This window comes from Equus przewalskii, chromosome 14, assembly GCF_037783145.1.
Source record: "Equus przewalskii isolate Varuska chromosome 14, EquPr2, whole genome shotgun sequence".
Classification (NCBI taxonomy): domain Eukaryota; kingdom Metazoa; phylum Chordata; class Mammalia; order Perissodactyla; family Equidae; genus Equus; species Equus przewalskii.
This window is the reverse complement of record NC_091844.1, coordinates 51,017,479-51,038,667: the sequence shown is the minus strand read 5'-3', so window position 1 is coordinate 51,038,667 and position 21,189 is coordinate 51,017,479. Positions and strand designations below refer to the sequence as shown.

General features: G+C 50.7%; 1 protein-coding gene across 1 annotated transcript in view; it reads right to left on the bottom strand.

The window, feature by feature from the left end:
• Positions 1-20,186, bottom strand: part of KCNK12 (potassium two pore domain channel subfamily K member 12) — a 52,822-nt gene extending 32,636 nt beyond the window's left edge. The window contains exon 1 of the mRNA XM_008530912.2: positions 19,603-20,186. Within this exon, the coding sequence (XP_008529134.2) occupies positions 19,603-19,993 (391 nt within the window). The 5' untranslated portion in view covers positions 19,994-20,186. The remainder of the gene's footprint in view (positions 1-19,602) is intronic.
• Between the last annotated feature and the right edge of the window lie 1,003 nt (positions 20,187-21,189).

The following is a 21,189-nucleotide window of genomic DNA, read 5'->3' as shown; positions in this document are numbered from 1 at the left end:
TGCATAAAGGGTCCCTTGAATCTTTGGCTGAATAACAATCTGTGCAGGTATATGGTGAAACTCCTTAAGACCAAGAAAAAAGCCCCCAACTTCCAGGAAAGAATAATTGCCAGAGAGCTGTAAGTCTAACAATTCCCAGAGCTCTCACAGAGCCAGGAATCACCTGAGTTTCCACCAGCCAGAGTGCAAAGGTTTCACTGAATACACACGGCATCAGTAGAGACCCCAGAAAGGCTATGCCATAATAGTGTGGCTAAACTAGTCCCAGAGAAAAGGCTGCTTTAGATCAGCCTTTCCAAAGTTTTAAAACAAGCCTGGAAGAGATCACACTTATCTATAAGTAACTTAACTGTCTGCCAGAACAAAGTCCAACCCTTTTTAAAGAAGTACAACACAATCAAGCATCAAAAAATATAAAATTCCCAATGTCTCTAATAAAAAATGATCACACATGCAAAGATGCAGGAAGATATAATCCACAAACAAGAGAAAAATCAGTCAACAGAAACAGACCCAGAAATGCTAGAGATTTGGGAAGTAAAGACATTTAAACAGCTGTTATAAATATGTTAAATATGCTTAAGGATTTAGAGGAAAAGATGAACACAATGAGAAGAGAAATGGAAAAAATAAAAAAGAACTAAGTTGAACTTCTAGAGATAAAAAATATAATATCTGAAATGAAAATTTCACTGGATAGGAGTAAGAGTAGATTAGACACTGCAGAAAAAACAGACTGAACTTTAAGACACAGCAATAGAAACTATCCACAATAAAGCAGAATAAGGAAAAAAAGACTAAAGAACAAAAAAGAAAGCAAAGATAAGAGCTTCAGTTACCTGTGAGACAAAATCAGGTGGTCTAACATATGTGTAATTGGATTCCAAAAAGAGATGGTGGGGGTAACAAAAAGAATATTTGAATAAATAAGTCAAAAATTTTTCAGAGTTGATCAAATTTATAAACACACAGATCCAAGAAGTTCAGTAAGCACCAAAGAGGATAAACACAAGGAAAAAACCACACCAAGGCACATCAAAATCAAACTGCTGAAAATGAGGGATGAAGAAAAATCTTAGAAGCAGTCAGAGATGGGGTGGGCCCGTGGCGCAGTGGTTAAGTTCTCACGTTCCACTTCTCGGCGGCTTGGGGTTCACTGATTTGGATCCTGGGTGCGGACATGGCACCGCTTGGCAAAAGCCATGCTGTGGTAGGCATCCCATGTATAAAGTAGAGGAAGATGGGCACGGATGTTAGCTCAGGGCCAGTCTTCCTCAGCAAAAAGAGGAGGATTGGCAGTAGTTAGCTCAGGGCTAATCTTCTTCTTCTTCTTCAAAAAAGTAGTCAGAGAAAAAAGGGCACCTTACTTCATATAAACAAAGATAAAAATCACAGACTTCTTATCAGAAACTATGCAAGGGAGGAAACAATCTTTAAAATGCTGAAAGAAAAAACCAACAAACCTCGAACTAAGATTTCTACACCCAGTGAATGTATCAGTGAATGTGTCTTTTCTGAAAGATCTAATCCCTTCTCCTGGGCTCTGCCAATTACACCCTGACCCAGGTCTCCATCATCTCTCACCTGGAGTATTTCAAAGGCCTCCTAACTGGTTTCCATGCTTCTACACTTGCTCCCCTACAGGTTTTTCTTGAACAGTAGCCAGATCATAAAATATATCAGATCATCTCACTCCTCTTCTCAAAACCCTCCAAAGACTCCTTATTTCACTCAGAGTAAAATCCAAAGGCCTTGCCATGGCCCATAGACCCTACACGATTCAGTCCTTGACTACTGTTCTGGCTTCACATTCTGACACTCTCCCACTTGACCCTCCTCCAAACACTGTTCCACCCAAGCTCGCGTCCTTCTGCTCCTCCAGCAAACCACGCAAGCTCCTGCTTAAGGACCTTGGCACTTGCTGGAATAATCTTCCTCCAAATAGCCCCATGGCTCCCTCTCTTGCTTCACTCCACGTCTTTGCTCATGGGTCATGTCATCAGAGACCCTTTTAGATCACCCTATCAAAAATAGCACTCCCACTTCCATCACTCTCCATTCTCCTACCTTGCTTTTTTTCTTTTTGTAGCATTTATTAACATCTGACACTTGTTTGTTTGTTTACTGCCTATCTCCCCTAACTAGAATCTCAGCTCCGTAGGGTGGGGACTTTGCCTACTTGTTCACTGCTGTATGTAGAATGTGAAATCAGTCACACACACACACACACACACACACACTGCATCCATATCTCAAGTTTTTCTGGAGCTCTCCAGTTCTGGACTCCTTGATGCATAAAAACATTTTGGTGCCCTGTGCATAACTCAAAGGGGCTGGGAGGAGCTCCAAATGACACGTGTTTTACTACAGTGGCACAACTCTGGGGTTGGAAACATTACAAGGGGGAAGAGCGGGGCCTTTCGGATGCTGGCTCATTTGATCACATTACATAGAGAACTTGGGCCTTCCCTGCAGGATCTGCATCACCTCCTTCCTCCCTCCTCAGCCTTGGGAAAGAGGGCAGGGTCAGGAACTGGGATAGAATTAATCAGAGCACTCAGCTCCAAGTCGGCAGCTAGGGTGTCCTTCAGCTATAAACAGCTATAAAAGAATTTTTATGGAAAAACATTAAAAAGAAATAAAGCAGGGATTTAGTTGGAGGTGAAGGTGACTCTAGGGGCAAAGATGCCATGAATTAAGGTCACTGCTGCACAGCAACCTCTGTTGCATTTTTGTCACTCTCCCCCAGTGCCTTCCTCACCTGCAGGGCACGGAGGCTAGCCTCAGCAATCTTGGAGCAGGAGGGGAGGGCTGCCCACAGAGCCCAGCTTTAGAGGAGGAGCTTTCTCCTCCAGCCTCAGCCTGACTTCACTCCCCACCTCCTGTGTGGCTGCAGCAGCCTCAACTGCCTTCCTCCCAATATTAGACATACACACAAATCTCTGGATGCATCAGAGAGATGCCCAGGCCCACAGTCAGCACCTTTCCCTGAATCTTCCTGTGTGACCTTGAAGTCAAGAAATGAGGGAGGAACAGAGAGCAAGAAGACCCAAGATTAGTGGAGGATTGTGTCCAGTCACATTGAGAGCCAATCACCAGATCCTGCCATTGGCTCCTGAAAACATCTCTTACAACTTCTCTTCTGCTCCTTTCCAAAGGCCACAGGATCCCCGGCCTCTGTCTCTAGCCCCTCAATCCAATTCACTCTGCATACAAACATTCAGCATCCTGAGTTGCCACATAAACAAATGAACGAACATTTATTGACCCTCGGCCTATTATGTGATGGTCCTTCCCACAACCCTGTGAGGCAGACATCCTTGTGAGAAAGATCTGTATATAGCTGCTAAGTCTAACACGCCAAATTCTGCTAACTCTCATTCAAAGTGTGTACCCAGTAGATATAAAATAAAATTATAGCTATCATAGATCATGAGCCACTTAGAGCTCATGAAGAAACAATACTCATTGGCAATCCTTTTGAATGAGTTTGGAATCACATTGCAGTTCAGAGCTGAATATACAAACTAAGCACATGCTCCTCAAGGATTTACCACCCATGGAGACACATAAGCTCCCCATAAAGTGAAAGGGACAGCTGATAGTGGGCTGATTTAAATGTTCAAAGTGATCAGCCAAAACAAGGGACTTCACAATTATCTGGTTGTTTCCAGGCAGTCTAGAGACCAACAATTTAGACTAACTAGATTGCCTGATTTAATGGCATAACTATATAGCGACTAATGAGCCAGAATGCTCTTCTAAAACACTCATCATCACATTACACTCCCGCCCAAGAACACATAATGGCTCCTATTGCTCCCCATGCCAAGTCTGAACATTTCTGCCTGGCTTTCCAGGCCCTCCGCCATGACCTAAACTTACCAAAGCAGTTTTACCCGTCACTGTCCCTTAACAAGCCGAAGGCAGGCTGGTCCTGACCTCACTCACACTGTGCCCCTAGGCCTACCTACCCCGCAACCCGAGAGGTGGCATCAGATACAGTGGAACGAGCAAAGGATTGGGGGTCAGAGACCTCGGCTCAGGGTCCAGCTTTGTCACTCACTGTCTGTGTGACCTCAGCCAAATTATTATCATTATTATTATTATTTTTGGTGAGGAAGATTGGCCCTGAGCTAACATCTGTGCCACTCTTCCTCTATTTTCTACACGATGCTGCCACAGCATGGCTTGATGAGTGGTATGTAGGTCCACGCCTGGTATCCAAACCTGCGATCCCAGGCCACTGAAAAGGAGTGCGTGAACTTAACCACTATGCCATTGGGCTGGCCCTGCCAAATTATTTATTAATAAAAAGACTAGTTCACTTTAGAGTGCTTATTAAATGCCAGGGCCAGACTAAGAACCTACACTCAGGGTCTGATGTAATTCTCCCAACACCCTTGTGAGATAGGCACTATTATTACTCCCATTTTATAGATGTTAAAACTGAAGCTTTGGAAGTTCACCCATTTGTTCAACGAACACCAGGTGCTGTGCTAGGCAGTAGGAATATAACAGTGGATGAGAGAGACAAGAGCCCTGCACACATGGAGCAGGGAGTGGCCAGAGGTCAGGCAACAGACAAGTAAACAAATACATGAGCCAGATGATTTATGAAAGCGCTACATGCTATAATAAGACAGGGGAGTGCGATGGACAGTGGCTGGGAGTGAGTGGCAGACACTACTGTGATCAGGGTGGTCATGGAATGTTCCTCAAGGGGTGACATTTTAGCTTTAGACATTGAGGCTTGAATGTGGTTAGGAAGTCAAGCATGCTAAGACTCAGGGAGCAACGCTCCAAGGAGCAGGAACAGCAAGGGCAAATGCCCTGAGGTCTAATAAGTCCAGTTTGGCTACAGTGAGTTGAGCAAAGGGGAGAGCAGCATGAGTGAGGCCAAGAGGGAGCAGGGGCCTTGCAGGTCTGGTGGGGAGTCAGATTTCCTGCAATGGGAGGTCACTGAAGCGTTTCAAGCAAGGGAAAGACTTGATCTGATTTATACCTTTAAAGATCTCCTTGGCAACTGTGTGGAGAAGAGGTTGTCAAGGTGCAGAGAGGAAGCTGGGGGTAGGTTAGGAGACTGACTTGGTTATCCCAGCATCAGATGATGGTGGTGGTAGGAGGAGACCAGTAGTGATGGGCATGGAGATGAATGGATGGAATCAGGCTGTATTTTGCAGATTGAACTGACAGGATTTGATGATGGGCTGGATACGGAAGTTCAGGGAGAAGGAGGAATCAGGACACCTCCTCATGTTGGTGCCATTTATTGAGATGAGGAAGACTGGGATAGGGCAGGAATCAAGAGTTCCATTTTGTTCTTTTTAAGTTTTGATACATATTAGACATCCACATGGAGATGTCAGGTAGGCATTTGGACCTGTGGTCTTGAAGCTTAGCCTGGAAGATTGGGGTTATTCATCTGGAAGTCACTGGCAGATAGATGGGGTTTAAAGCCATGGGGTGTGAATGGATCAGAGCATGCCAACCTAAAACGTGCAGTCTTGGCATAAGGGTTGTTTTGAGCCACAGGCAATGGAGAAACACAAGTTGCAGGAAAATCTCTCTATCCTTCCCCTATCTTTCTAAATGTAGGGCATAAATTTCCTTTTGTGAAGGTATCCCCCCTCCCCTCAACTGTACCAGAAAGAGAAGAACAACTCTTAATCACTAAAGGTACTCTTATCACCCTGAGACTGCATGGGATCAGTCTGCGTGATAAGCCTTACAAAAACAACTCCTATCTTGTATTAGTTTCCCCATGTATTTACCTTCCCACAATTTACCACTCCTAAAACCAAAACCCCTTTCTTTTGTCTTATAACTTCTCCACATTTTATAGCTCTTTGTTAAGATGGTCTACAAGCCCCTGGCCTAACTGCTTCTTTGGGTATTCAGTTCTTTTCTCTAAAGGCCTTCATATGCAAACATAATAAGCCCTTTCTCCTGTTAATCTGTCTTTTGTCAATTTAATTTGCAGGACCCCATAAACTTAACATAAGAGGGTAGAGGAGAAAAGTTTGTCCTCCCCAGAGGTGAAATGAGATTGTCTGAAGAGAGAGTCCCAAGAAAAGGGTCTGAGGAATGAGCCTGGAGCCCTCCAACAACAAGAGGTCACACAGGGGAGGGTATCCAGCAAAGGAAACTGAGCACAGCAGCCAGTGAGGATTAAGGAGAGTGTGGTGTTCCAGAAGCCAAGAGAAAACGAGATTTCAAGAATAAGGACTGGTCAGCTACGTCAAATGTTGCTGAGATGCTGAGTAAGATGAGGACGGGGATGTCATCACCAGATTTGCTGGAAGGAGGCCACTGGGGATCTTACAAGAGCAGACTCAGTGGGAAGGTGGGGTAGACTCTTGATTGATGTAGATCCAGGAGAGAAAGGAGGGGAGGAAGAAAGATGTTAATTACTCTTCTGAGAAGTCTTCTGGCAAAGGGGAACAGAGAAATGGGGAGGCAGCTGGAGGGCAATGCAGGGATCAGGGGCGGGGTCAATGAAAAAAGAAGAAAACACAGCATGTTTGCATACTGATGGAGGACCAATTGACAATGCCTGGGGGTGGGTAATGGCGGGAACAGAGGCCTTGAGAAAGTCAGAGGGGATGGGACCCAGTGAAGTAGGCCTTTGAGAGGGGACAATTCATCTGCTGTTGAAAGAGATAAAGCAGCTCCACACGATGTGTGCATTTGGGGGTGTGAAGGTAAGAGTCTCTGTCTGATTACTTTTATCTTCTCAGTGAAGTGTGAGCAGAGAGTGAGGGGCATGGGGGACTGGAGGTGGGAAGACAGGGCATAAGAGGTGAGCAGACTCTGTAGGAAGGTAGTAGGAGGGCCTGCCAGTCGGAGTGTCCAGCTGGTACCCAGGGCCACTGATTTAAAGTTGGATCAATCAGCATCTTTGCATGGTTTTCTCCAGACACATTCAGTTGCTTGGGTGCAGCTGAGGAATAGGTGGAAAGTTGGCATTTTGATGGTGGCAGAGTGGGGAAGGGGTACAGCAAGGGAGAGCGGGGCAAGGAAGTTAAGAGTCCCTGCAGAGGGAGTAAATCTAAGCTGGATTAGAAAAGAAGGAGAGCCCAAAGATGATGGAAACGTAAGAGTAGGAGACTGTGGGGCTTGAAGTCCGAGAGTTATTATTTGGGGGCAATAGAGGAAGACAGCTGGGAGGATGGGAGATGGTGGTCAGAAGGAGAGAGGTTTGGAGTCAAAAACTTTGAAGGTAGTGCAGTTACTGGTCATAGCAAGGGAGAGGTAGAATGGCAGAGGTGGGATGGAGAAAAATATCGTCATAGACGATATGGTCAAGGAACGTGAGCCCCGGGGTCTTGGATGGGCCATGCATGGGAGACTGAAGTGGGTGGAGAGGAAGGCAGTGAGTCAGACTTCTTCAGTGAATGAGCAAGAGACGTGCCCTGGCAACTCTGCTAGAGAATGACGGAGCTGAGATTGAAACCCAGCACCAGGGCCTCAGCACCTCTCCCTAACCACAACACCGCATGGCCAACCGTCTCCTGGTGATGCAGATTTCTTATTCTTCAAATGGAGACATGAACCACATCCACCTGCCCGGCTGAACAGGGCATATCAAGGAGCTTTGTAAGGCACTTTCTGTACATTAGGCGTACATCCGGTCTGCTGGACTGCTCCCGCAGCCTGAACAATGCCAGTCAGTACAGGCACACTTCCTGCTTCAGCTCCTGTCATATACGCTTCTGAATTGCCCACTGGGTCGTGTGTATTGTTCACTAATTTGACCACAATCCCTTGACATCAGGGGCCGTGGCTTGTGTTGGTGCGGCAATGGCAGTAAAGGGGACTTGATGCAGCTGCTGGGTTCCTGACACACTGGTTGCGTCTTGCCTCTCACTTTAAATGCACTGGGGTGCCTGGCAACTTCCAGAAGCCCTGGAGTGAATCCCTTTGCAAACTGAAGATTTCTTTTCCAAGGTGAATCATCATCTGATTTGTGATTGGGAATTTTCATATTTTACCTTTTCTTAAATTGGTGCCTAGGTAGAGCTGAAAATCTTGGAAACAGCCACTCATTCCACAAATATTCCTGGAGCCCCTCCCATGTGCCAAGCCCTGTGCCAGGCACTGGGCCATGCATACAGCATAGAAGAGGCAGGCTCCTGGGTGCTAGAAGGGCCAGGCCCTGAAGCTCCACTCGGGCGCTGACAAAGGCAGGGTCCTTTTCCCTGCCTGCCGCCTGGGACCTCCAGACCTCACTCAGAGCTGGCTCAGCGCCCCCTCAGTCTTCCTTCCTCGCCCTCCATCTGAAAATAGAATCCAACAATGGAAGCCTGCATGGTCTCCCAGATGCGCCCTACCCCCACAGGAGATGCCAACAAATGCAACACGGCAGAGTTTTGCATTTCCTTTCCCTCTTGGCTGTCCCTGCAGCATTTCTGGCGGGTCCTGGCATTAGCAGCTCACCATGAGGCGCTCAGAATTCAGAACACTTGGCAGCAGGGAATGAGATCACGGCCACTTGGAAAGGATTAGGAAGAAGTCACGCGGAGTATGATCGGGGTTTGTGTTTATCTCAACTGTAACTTTCCAGAAAGCTGGGACACCCAATTCCAATAAAAGCCCCCTCAAGTATTTTTGGAGACATTGTGATGGTGCTGGGCTGTGTGGGTAGGGGTGGTTTTTCCTGGTTTGTGGAATTGCATTTAATTACTGATTAAACCTCTGTCCAATTTGTGAACCAACATCTGGTTTCTAAAGGGCGTGCCATGGGCAGGTGAGGGCGCAGCTGGAACCACTGGGCTAAGTGGCAGAATTCAGCAGGGCCTCCCTGCGGCCTGGGCTGTGGCCAAGGCCAGGGCCAAATGGGGAATCTGAGTCGACGGGAGAGCTGGGACCAGAAGCCTGGCCTCCTCTACAGGACTGAAATTTTCCCTCCACTCCTGGGGCGATAGGGGCTGCGGCTGAGAATCGTCTAGGGGTGGCTTCATTCCAAGGATTCCGCCCGGCTCCAGGCAGGGTAGGACAAGGACCAAGCTGACTCAGAGAGCCACGGAGACAGCACTGTCAGCCAGGGGAGCCCCAGCCAGAATGAGCTGGCTGCCTGCTGCACACCTGAGAGGTCATTAAACCAATGGCCCAGCGCACGGCCAGCCCCTCAGGCTCCAGGGGCGGGGAGGGAGAGGAAGGCTCTGGGAGATTCCTGGAGCCCAGCCTGGGCCCAGCTTTTTCCATTCCTTTTATATTACTTCCAGCGGTCCAGGGTTTTCAGTTACTCACACTCATTTATTCATTCCATCCACTCAACATACATTGATTAATCACCTACTTTGTGCCAAGTATTATGCTCCATGATTTATAGAAACTACCTCTTTGCTTTAATTATCTCCACCTCCAGACACAGTGCCACTTCAGAGTAGTCATTCAACGCATGGCTGCTGCCATTATGGCTATTATTGTTATTAATTGTAGCAGTGACAAACAGTGCTAAGACAGCTCTGACCTGGAGGAAGATGAAAGGAAAGTAATTTCTGACACCTACTGTGTGCTGGGTCCTGTGCCAGCTTTCCATAGACCTTATCCCACTGAACAGAGCTTGCCTTAGTGCCAGGGAAACTGGCATAGACACAAATAATTATCACACGTCTGGGGGCAGTAAGAGGGACTTCTTAAAGGGTCTTGCTCTAGTGGCCCCATTTGAGCTGGGCTTTGATGACCAAGTTCAGTCGGTAGAAAATGGAGAGAAAGAGAGGGGCCTTCCAGGTGGAGAGAAGATGAGCCAATGGCCCCAGAGGCTTGAAGTGCCTGGAGTTCAGCGGTGGGGCTGGGGAGGAAGTAGGGAGGGGTTAGGGGAGGGGAAGGGGGGCGGGGAGGGGAGGGGGAGGGGCTGGGAGGGAGGGGGATGGCCAGAAGTTAAGAGTGGCTAGAGAGCGGGGTACACAGGCAGGTGCTTCGTTTCACACATTCCCCTAACATCTGGGCAGGTTTGCCTCCAGGACATGACCTTGGGCAGAGTCTCTTGGAAACCAGCTGGCCCTTGGGAGGCCCTGTCCTGAGTTGGCCGTGTCCCCAGACTTTCCTGGCTGGCGTCCTCAAGTGCAGATCTTCTGGTTATTTGGTTTTCTGTTCCTGCCTCTCCATGTCCACTGCTCTTTCCCAAGTGCGAGGCTGAGGGCTCTCAGGTCATGGGTTCCCTCTCTGGGCAGGAGCTGGGTGCACCGGGTCTCCACAGCTCCAGTCAACACAAGCTTCCCAAGTTGGAGTGAGCTCTGCACACAGCTCCATGCTCGTCTACCCTCTCTCGTCTGCATGGCAGCCTCCCTCACAGAGAGGCGCAGGGCTGTGAAGGGTGGAAAGCAGGCAGCCCTTGGTTCGGTGTAGCCACTGGGGCTGCCAGGAGCACAGCACAGCCAAATGTGAGTGCTAAGCTGTGCTTGAGCCCTTGCTCAAGACCTCCTCCTATTCTCTTCCTCCGCCCCCACCACTCAGCAGACCCCAGACTGGGCTGTGATGCTTCCCCTCTGTAGTACTGCACAGCTCAGAGGCAGCAGGGAAGAAGCTGGGCATTCAGGAGCCCTGAATCCTCCATTCTGCCATACACTCACCTGCTGTGTGACCCCAGGCAAGTCGCTTAGCCTCTCTAAGCCTCTCTCTTCATCTATGAAAAGGGATAATAGCATCCTCTTTGCCATCCTAGGGTTTGAGGGAGGTTCCTGAGTAAACATGGGTGAAAACACAGTAAACTGGCAAGCATGACACGTGTATGTGTGACAGGGGGAGACAGTCAATGAGACCAGTGATGTTTCATTTATCCCTCTTGCTCCCCAGAACAAGGGACCTGGCTGCTGGCTTGGTAGAGTCTGGAGATGCTAGTGGGCCCTGCACCTCCCCTGTCCCGCCCTAGGAGACCTCTGACCGGAAATGCTTCTTCCACCCATCATGGGAGCTGCAGTAGCCCTGGGGTGAAGGGTATAGAGGGAAGTTTGGGCCTGGGCCCTGGAGCAGCACCCTGGCTCCCACCCACAGCAGGGCTGTCTGCCACAGTGCATCCTCCAGTGGCCTCCAGCGCAGCCCCACACGGACCCACCTCAGAGAAGTGTGGTGGGCCTGGCCTCAGCCACCTCTGGCCTCTCTGCTGGTCTCAGTTCCATGACCTCCCACTAAGCCCACGCACTTCCAAGAGGCCCAACCCCCCAGGAAAGCAGGAGGGTGGGCGGGGGGCTTCCCAGGGCTCTGTTTTGCAAGGGGGGGACAGAGAATCACCAGGGGATACTGGTCTATGCCACCATTCAATCACTTGTTCAGTAAGTCACCAAATATGTTCTTTACAAAGATTAAAGAGCACACATACGTGAGGAATTATTAAGACATTCTAGTTGAGGAACCAGTGAAAATACGTTTAAAAGCACCCTCTCAGGCCAGTTATGTAACAGCGTAGGACAGCAATGCACCCCAGAGACAAAGGCCAATGAGAGTGCGGCAGAGGCACATGGCAGGTGTGGCTGACATCCAGAGAGCTGTGCACAGAGGGGTGTGGCCAGGGGAGCTGCAGGGGGTGAGCAGTGCCTCAGTTTCCCTCCTGCGTGGTCAGGCAGTGCAGGGCTTGCCAGCGGGGCTAGCCCAGCTCCGGACAGCTGATGCTTACCCAGGGCTTGCCAGGCACTGCATCCATGGATCAGCCCATTCAATCCAGAAAGTAACCCCACGGGGCAGGAACCTTCGTTACCCTCACTTCCGAGGGGAGGAACATCCACTCACCAGCAGCACACGGCTTGCATGTGGCAGAACTGGGACTGGAACCCAAGCGGGCAGGCTGCAGAGCCAGTATGTCTAGTCTCCACTAAATTGCACTGGGAGAATGTGAGCCAATAGCCCTCCCAGGCATGAGAACATCAGAGCTGGAAGGGACCCCAGGGACTCTGGGCACTCTCCTTTTAGGAATGGAGAAACTAAGGCACGGGGGGGGTGACATGTCTTGCCCAAAGCCACGCAGCCAGAGAGTGGCAGAGCTGGGTCTAGGCTGCCAGTCCCCGACCTGCCACTGCTTCTCTATACTTGTCTAGTCCAAGTGTGGACGGGGAACCAACGACATGGGCATCACTGGGAGCTCGTGAGGAATGCAGAGTCTCAGGTCGCACTCAGGCCTCTGAACAGAAACCTGCATTTTGACGAGAGCCCGGCGATTCACAGAGACTTTACAGTTTGGGAAGCACTGCTCTGTGCTACCCTGCCTTCCTAGTCTGTACCGTCTGTTACTGTGAGGACAACGACACTGTATCGATACACTGTAAAACTTGAAATTACAGCATTCTGGAAGCTCCATCCCAGGGTCACCTGGGATGAATCATCTGGGATCTGGGGGAAGCAGAGGGAGCAGGTCCCTCAGAGCTTGATCCTTCAAGGCCCAGGCACACGAGTCACCACTAACCTGCTAATAAGATGGGAGCTTAGCCCTGAGCTCGGGTTGCTCAAGCCCAGTGGGGATGACACACTCACAGACAGGGTCCAGAGCATCCTCCATCATAGCCACAAGTGGCTGGAAGAGAAGGCCTAGATCCCTGAGGAAGAACCAGGAGGTTGGCTGGGAAGCGCAGCCTGGGGATAGAGCCTGACAGCAGCGGTGGTAGCCAAGAGCTGGCTTGGGGTGAGGGCCAAGGGGCTCCAGTTCTCTCTCCACTCTCTCCCAGCACCTCCCCTGTAGTGTGAAAAGGCTTTTCTCCATCCATGGAAAGTGCTATGTCCTCAGAGCCTCAAGACCCTCCGCCTCCCCAGCCTTCCCTGAATAGAAATCCTGCCACCTCCCCCGGTGAGGTCAGAGGCTGAGACTGCCCAGTGTGCCCACCTCAGCCTCACACACATTCTGGCTTGCTGGCTGGTAGCCCCTGTCCCAGCCCTGGATCCTGGGAAAGACAGTGGAGCTGGGCAGGAGCAAGGGCAGGGCCAGAAGACTGGGGGAAGACCCAGGGCTGGGGTGACCACAGGACCATAAGGGCCTCTTGCTCTGTCTCCAGCTCCTCTGAATCTGAGGCAGCCACACAATGGCAAGGGGAGTCCCACCGTAGCTGACGGGGGAGGGGGCCGGAACTCCACCTTCGAACACAGACCCAAGGCTCCACCAGGACCGTCAGACTGAGCAGGAGCTTTTCCCTGGAGGACACCTCCCAGGCACTCAACTGACTTTGCTGCCCTTCAGACGCCCTACCCTCCTCTCTACAAGCTCTTCCCCTTTCTCCTTCATGTACAGCTTAACACTCACCCTTCTGGGAAGCCTGGTACCTGCTCTGAAGAACCATGGCTTGTTCTGGTTCTGTACTTGTCCCATCATTTGGGCTCTGTGTGTGTGCGGGTGAGAGACAGAGAGATCCACCTTCCACAGTATTCAGGAACCTCTTCCAGTCAGGGTGAGAGCTCAAGCCTGAGGTCAAGGACCTCAGAAGCCACACAGGGAGGTTCTGAGTGAGCTCTAGCTCTCGGCAAATGCCCCTCTGACTTGCTGTGTAACCTTGGGCAACCTCTCTCCCTCTCTGAACCTTATGTAAAATGAGGAACAAGGCCAAGTAGCTCTCTTCAGGTTGGTCTTGGAGGAGCTCTAGGGCTCCTCAGAGAAGCCTTTGGAGAGTGCATGGCCTCCAAGGCAGGCCCAATGGGCAGGGCTCCAGCCCCTCCTCCCAATTAGGGCAGCTCTGCTACTGTCTGTTTTTTATAATGGGCTGTTTGTTGCCTTTTGTTGACAAAATGGCCTAAATGCTTAGGGAAAGTTCTGGAGGATTCTTACAGTGCTATCTAGCTGGAACACTCTAGGGGTAGATCTTTGCTCCACGTGGCACAATTCTGGGCAGTTCCAGGCTGGGGCCCTTGGGCACAGTCAGCACCAAGGGGAAGAACGCTCTCCTTCAGCTGGCTTGGTCCAGGAGTGGCGGCAGACCACGCCTGGGAGTGCAGGGCACAGGAGGGAAGACGGTCCAGGTATCCTTGTCTCTCTCAGTTTCTCGTGGCCTGGAAGCTGCTCCATCTGTTTCTCCTTCCTGCCCTTCTCCACTCACTCAAAACCTTCCAAAGGAAGCGGCTCTCATCAGAGCAAGGGAGGCTGAAGATGCTGAAGCCATAGCCTTGTTCAGGGGGTTGCTCGGTCCGCAGGACTGAGTGCAACCCTGGAGAAAACTAAGTGGATCTGTGGCCTGTTTCCATGGAACAATTAGCTGGAAAACGGTCCAATCTCTGTGTGGCTTTGTAGAGGTGTAGGCTCAGCTCAGCAGAGACCAGACAGTCTCTCATTCCCAAGGGTCCAGCCACAAGAGCCATGAAGACAGCAGTATCCATTGACTCAGCAATTTCACCCCCGGGAATTCAACCCAAGGAGACATGACAGAAAGAAAAGGCCATCTGCATAATGATGGTTACTGTGGCATTAGTCAAAATAGCCCCAAACAGGGAGCCACCCAGCCACCCAGCAACAGGGCTAGTAAATTACAGAACATCAACTAGATGGAATATTATGCACCCACTAAAATCAGTGTGTGAAGGCTGTGTGGAAACATTGATGATAAAAAGTTAACAAAAGATAAAAAAAGAAGCAGCTCAGCACAGATCAGTTAGTTCCCTTTCTTTTCTCTACAAAAGTCACGACAAAGAACTGCAGGGCAACTTGCAAAAATGAAGAATTGTATTAGGGCAGTCGTATTACAGGCGACTTGTTGCATTCATTGAATAGATAATTATTGAGTGGTTACTATGTGCTGGGTCCTGTGCTGGGTGCCGAGGCTGGAGCAGCGAGTGGGAATGCATTTCCTGCTCTCCATCCAGAGCTTCAAATCTAATGCTGTATGTTTTTCCTAAACGTCCTTCAAAGTTGTCCTAGGATCATCTTTCAATAAAAAATAGTTGATGAGGGCAACAAGCGAGGAAAGGTGCTCCTCTCCTTCTGGGCAACGTATTTCTCTCCTGGTATCAGAACCACCTTCAGCCGGATTACATACACGTTAGAAGAAAACTGAATGTCAATGTGGTAGTGACATTTCAGTCTTATAATGTCTTAGTTTCTTTTGAAGCAAAAACATTTAAAAAAATCCATGTTAAAAAAGAGGAAAAAAGTTAGGACTTGTTACTAATCTTGCGGTGGAATAATTAAGTGTGCCTAATTCTGAAAGTAGCAGGCTAAATTATGCAGTGCCAAAAGTGACAACTCTCATACCTACACCATCCCGTCTATAGCGGCATGGTTCTAGCTTTATAGCTAAAATACGCTGCCAGAAAACCTAATAAAAGGAAGCAAAAATATTTCTGTTTATATCAAGCTGCCATTTGAGAAAGACTTTTAAATATGTTCTTCCCTATGTGTAAATCTGACAGTAGTTGCATAATTAAAACCCCAGTGGAGATTTTCCTTTTAATCTTTTCAAAGAAAACCAATAAAACATCCTTCAGGATGTGAAATGATGGATTAATACCCTTTGGATTGTTTGATTTCTTTGAGCTAGAGCACTGCCTCCAAGAATAGTATTAATACGAAAAGAGCCACTGTCTTTGTCTTTAGGAGTTCATGTAACCCAGGAGATGCAGCTAATGACACGCCAAAGGCCACACACGCATCTATAATGAGTTACGCTTGTGTCAGATTTTGTTAAATGGAGGAATGAATAAATGGATGCATTCACATTAAAGCAAACTTGATTTCAACCCCTTGGGACTATGTCACAGAGCATAAATGAGAGAAATAATAATTACCCAGGATTTCAGTTCAGTGTAAGCAATCAATATGAATAATTTACACCACAAAGTGGATTTTTATTTTGCCTGAGCCATTCAGATTGACTTGCTATATGGCCTCAACTACTGCTGAACCATCACTGGCAAATTTTTCTGCTGGGTCTTTGTCATGTGGACTCACATATGTCTATGCAATTGCAAAGTGCCTAGTTCTGGATACGGGGCCCTGTTCAAGCCAAATGTCAGGACAAACATTCCATCTCATCACGGTATTCCATCTAACCCTGAGCACACACAGCCACACTTGAATTTTTCTTCTATGTCTCCCTCTAGCTGAAGGCCCATTCCTACCCTTTCCTCCCCTCTCCTGCACACATGCACACACAAAACACACATACACTGGTGCAAAAGAAAGTAGAGAGAAAGTGCCTTCTGTCCCTGGACCAGAGTTTACCAGAAGTCTCCTACTTGTTAGTGTTCCTGTCTCTGACCTTCTTGGTACCAGCTCTTGCCTTCCCAGCTGTCCAAGACCTGCCAGACACTTCTAGTCTGTCTGACCTTTAAGATATGTCTGGTCCTTCAAGCTTTCTCTGGACTTAATCAGTTCTTGGCCTGACCAACAGACCAATCCTCCTGCCCAGCCCTGCCCTGGTGTCAGACACAACACACACACACTCATACAGACAGACACACACCCATTATTAAATATGTCAATCTCAAACAAGAATGTGGTGGACACATTCTATGCATAAAATTAGTAGAACAAACACTGCATAACTTGGATTCTGGAACTGGCTGAACACATCATTAACTGTAACCTAAGACAAGTCCCTTAATACTCTGTGCCACATGGAATTGGACCAAAGGTCCCCTTCTTATTCGAATCATCTTTAGTGAGGACAGCCAAGATATGGTGCCCCTAAACGCTGCAATCCAACTGCCCATGCTGGAATATGGTTTAACCTTTCAAAATATAGTGCTGGGCCTGACATACACAACACATCATATTTATGGAATGAACGGAGGAAGAGTTTTCTATACTAAAGTCTAGATGAATCATTTAGCTTGGTCTACACAACACAAAAAAGAAATGTCTACACTGCTGCATGGACCATACATACTGTGATATTCACTGATCAAAAAAAACCTGAGTGCATGCTAATTTTCCTCTGCACCAAGTGAAGTGGCAGACAGAGAATCGTGACAGCCCACTTTGGACTGAGCTTTGGCTTCCAGAGCTGCTGAATCCATAAAAACACCAATAATAATAATAATAGTCTGAAGACTCAGGGCATTTGAGGGAAAGGAACTATGTAAGCAGAAGAGAAGCTGACATACGTATGTCTTTACTTAAATCTCATCCAAGTACATTTTGAAAGAGAAGGCTGAAATGACAATCATGCTACTTGAGGATTCGGCAGAACTTATCTGATTGACAGAAGTGACCAATTTGAATCACTGCCCCAGACCACGACAACAGGTGGATAACTGACAGAGACGCCAGTACTCATGTGGCCATCCTGGAACCCCTGCAAAGGGCTAGTTCAATGCTGAGCTGTCCATAGGCTAGTTCTGGTCCCTGAGTGCAGCTTCCCTCAGAGATGAAGGTCTCCCTGCAGCAGATTTTGGAAACAATGTGCTGGGTCCTTTGTAACACGGCCACACGCTTCGGTGTAGCCCTCCTACACCGCTTGCCTAACATCTGAAAACACAAATCAAGAAAAAGAACATAGTTCTTTTCCGCTTGACTAAAGAACAACCAATCCTGCCAGTAGATTAAAGGCTGGGGCTTGGAACAATTTGCCAACACACTGACTTGATTTTGTGCAAAGAGCCTGAGAGAAGCTTAAGAAGCCAAGGGTGGGCAGTGCATGAAGAAACTGATGGGAGCTCATCAGAGAGGCACAGAGAACATAGGTCACTGGAATGGGGCCCCATCTGGATGGACTCTTGGCCTGTAGGAGGAGAGGACACTGTTAACACCTTCCCTTTCAGCCTGTGGGTTCCATGAGGAAGCTAAAGCCAGAGCATGTCACCAGAAGAGAGATGCTGTGGCCACCCAATATGTGCACAGGTGTGCCTCTAGGTGGAAGAGGGCAAAAAGGTGTGTTTAGAAGAGGAAGAGGACAAATCAATAATGAGCAATGAATGCATGATATCATCCTCCAGGACTAAGCATCCTTAGTACTTTTAAAGCACTTAAAAAAATTCAAGTTGCTATAGTAACTTGATGCAGCTCTTAAAAGGGGATTTTTTTGAGGGGGTCATTTTATATCTTCAATCACCATAACAACATGATATAGCTTTTAAAGGGTATTTTTATCCAATTTGTGTGTACTTTGGACTTGGGCCATATTTGCCTTTTCTATTTAAAATAATCAGATCAAGCATGACACATGAAAAATCACTGAAGGCAAGGAAGCCCTTTTGTAGACTATACATATACACTCAGAGAGACATCTCTAGCTGTTCACATCCTGCACAGGGATGCAGTCTTTCTCTCTGCCTCCCAGCAGCCATCTGCAATGGCTTACACTGATCAGTTAGTCCATGCCCCTGTCTCTAAGCTGGCATACCAAACCAGTCCAGAACCCACTCACGGAAGGTGTGAAATCCCTCACTTCTCCACCCAGTGAATCCAACCCCCTCCTCCAAAACAACCATCAAGGCACAGTGCCTTGGGGTGACTAGAGGTAAGACTGGCCAAGTGCCTTCTCCCACCCTGGGTCTTGAAGCAGGAGTGGATGGGACACACACAAAGTCTTGCCAAAGTGAAAATCTTGTATTTATTCTGTACTCTGTACAGTAACTGGGGAGGAGGTTGCTTTCACATGACACCCAGAGCCCAGGGAAAGGGTGAGATGGGGAAAGTGGGTGAGAGGAGAAGAAAGAGAGGGAAGGGGTGGAGTGGGCAGCAGTGGTGGCTGCAGAATCTCTACAGGAGAGGCTCAGAAGAGGGGTGAAAGTGGGAGAAGTGGGGGGCTTTAAGGATTATTTACACAGCATTTTTGGTAAGGGAGCAAAACCATGAACATTTTATACCAAAAATAGGGAGAAGAGATGATGGAAAGTATAGAGAAACTTCCCCCTCTCTCCCAACTACCCCTTGGTGCCACTATTGGTTGGAAAAGATGGCACAGTAACAAAGAAGAAAGGTAAAGAAATTGGAGGGGAAGTTGGGAGGGGAGGTGGGGGAGAAGGGGAAGAAAACCAAGGGGGGCCCAGAACAAGAGCGCCTGAAGTCCTGACCGCCAAGTCTAACGGGCTTTTCTTTGGGGAGGAGATGGTGTAGACTGTGAAAGAAGAGGGTGGGAAGGAGATCTAGGAAAGAGATTCTGGGGAAAGTGGTCGCCCTCCCCAGGTAACAGGGCTAGAGGACGCTGAGGGGGAGCGCGTGGTAAAAGAAGAAAGGAGAGAGAAGATCTAGAGAAAAACGCTGTGAGTGGAGGGGTAAAGGGCTTTCCAAATTATCTGGGTGAGGAAACTGAGGCCCAGGGAGCGTAGGGAACAGGAAGGAAGCCAAATGCCCTTGACACATATTCTCAGACGTCCTTTTATAGAGGAGGTGACTGAGGCGCACAGAGGTTAGCTCCTGGAGCTGGTAAGTACTGGAGAGCGGGCGGCCCCGGGGCTGCCCAGCGCCTGGTTAGGCTTCTCCCCATTCGGCCTCACTGCCAGGCGAGTCACCAGTGGAGCGCCAGAGATGGGCCTCTCAGGTCACCTCCCACGACGACAGCCAGTTAAGAGAGAAAAGGGGCAGGAGGAGGGGGATGGGAGGAGAGGAGAGAGCGGGACGAAAGTAGGCAATGGGGCATTAGACGGAAAGGGGGAAGCCGACGGACGCGGACCGAGCCGCCCGGCGGTGGAAAGGGCGGCAGGTGGAAGGCGCAGAGAGGAAAGACGCGCGCAGGGCGGGCCGCTCACCTATGGTCGATACCACGGTGCCCACGAAGTAGAAGGCGCCAGGGAAGTCCCAGCGCGGGCGCAGCGCGTCGGCTCGGACACCAGCGGCCAGCGCGGCCTCGTAGTGCCGGAGGAAGGCGCGCAGCTCCGGCTCGGCCACGCCGTGCGCCGCGCTGAAGTTGCGCAGCGTGGCGCCCCAGCGCGCCCGCGCCTCCGCCTCGCCCGGGCTCTCGAGCGCCGAGAAGACTGTGGCGCCCGCCACCAGGTAGAGGCCGATGAGCGCCGCCAGCAGCACGAAGCGACCCGTGTCCTCGTTGAGGTGCGAACGGCGGCAGCAGCAGCAGCAGCAGGAGGGGCGCGGCAGGCGGCGGCGGCAGCGGCGGGGCGGGGGCCGGGGGCTGCGGGAGGACATGGTCCGGAGCTCAGCCCAGGGGCCGGGGCGGCGCTCGGAGCCCGGGCCGCGACATCCCCCCCGCGGGAGCAGAAGCGTGAGGATGGTGGCCAGGGGTCAGGGGCCGCAGCGGAGCCCCTCGCCGTCTCCTCCAGAGCCCGGACGGCGGGGCGCCTCCGCCTCCTCGTCGGCGCTCAGGCCGCACACGGGTCCCGCGGCCCTTCGGGCGCCCGGGCTGGGGCGCTCCTCTCCGCGCCCCGACGCCTCGCTGGCTCCCGCGGCTCCTCACCCGCCGCCCTCGGGCACAGGGGTCTGAAGCTAGGCCCCTGCCGCCCTGTGGCCGGCGTCCGCGGGGCCCCGGGCCTCATACTCCTCTCCAGGCAGGCCGCGGGCTGCGGACAGGGCGGGCTGTGAAGCCCGGGTGCCTAGGACTGGGACGCGGCAGCAGGACGTGAAGAGAGCCCCCGGGGGCGTCCCATGAGGCGTTCCCGGCTCGGCGGCTCCCAGGCGCAGGCTGCGCGGGCAGTCCAGCTCCCGCCCCCGGGCCTGAGCTAGCGGCGTCGGCTTCAGAGCTTCAGAACCGAGCCGAGTCCGGGGAAGCGCTCCCTTTCCAGCTCCAGCCGGAGAGCCTCCCGGCACGGAGAGGCGGAGTCACCGGCGCCCGGGGCGGGCTGTTGGCGGGGTGGGGTGGGGGGGGGGAGTAAGGAAGGGAGGGAAGGGGTGGGGAGTTGGACTGCTGCGACGCCTCCCGGGCGTTCTGGCGGCACTAATGCGGGGCGCCGAAGCAGGTGTCCGGACTGCGGTGCTGGCTACCACCCCTCTGGGGAACCCGGTCCGGCCCCTTCCTGCGCCTGGGCTCTGGAATCCCTCCCTAAGCTTCAAGCTGCTTCCAAACTTTGCTCAACTTGATGGTGCCCTGCGGTCTCAGGGCCTGGGGGCCGCAGGACCCGAGTCCCTCGACACCGGGTTCTCGGGCTCCAGTTTGAAGTTTAAGTTCCCTCTCGCTCCCTTCTTCTTTCTGGATCCGGGTCTCGCAGCGCCAGGTCTCGGAGGGTTCCTCTGGGGAAACGATCCTGCTTGGGAAAGAGTGGGGGTGGGGTCACACAGCTCGGGGCGACCGCGGAAGGAGGGCGTCTCCTCCCCCTCCCGACTGAGCGAGCGGCCGGCGTCAGCACCGCGGACAGCGCATCGGTGCCGCAGCCCCCGGGCGGGAGGCG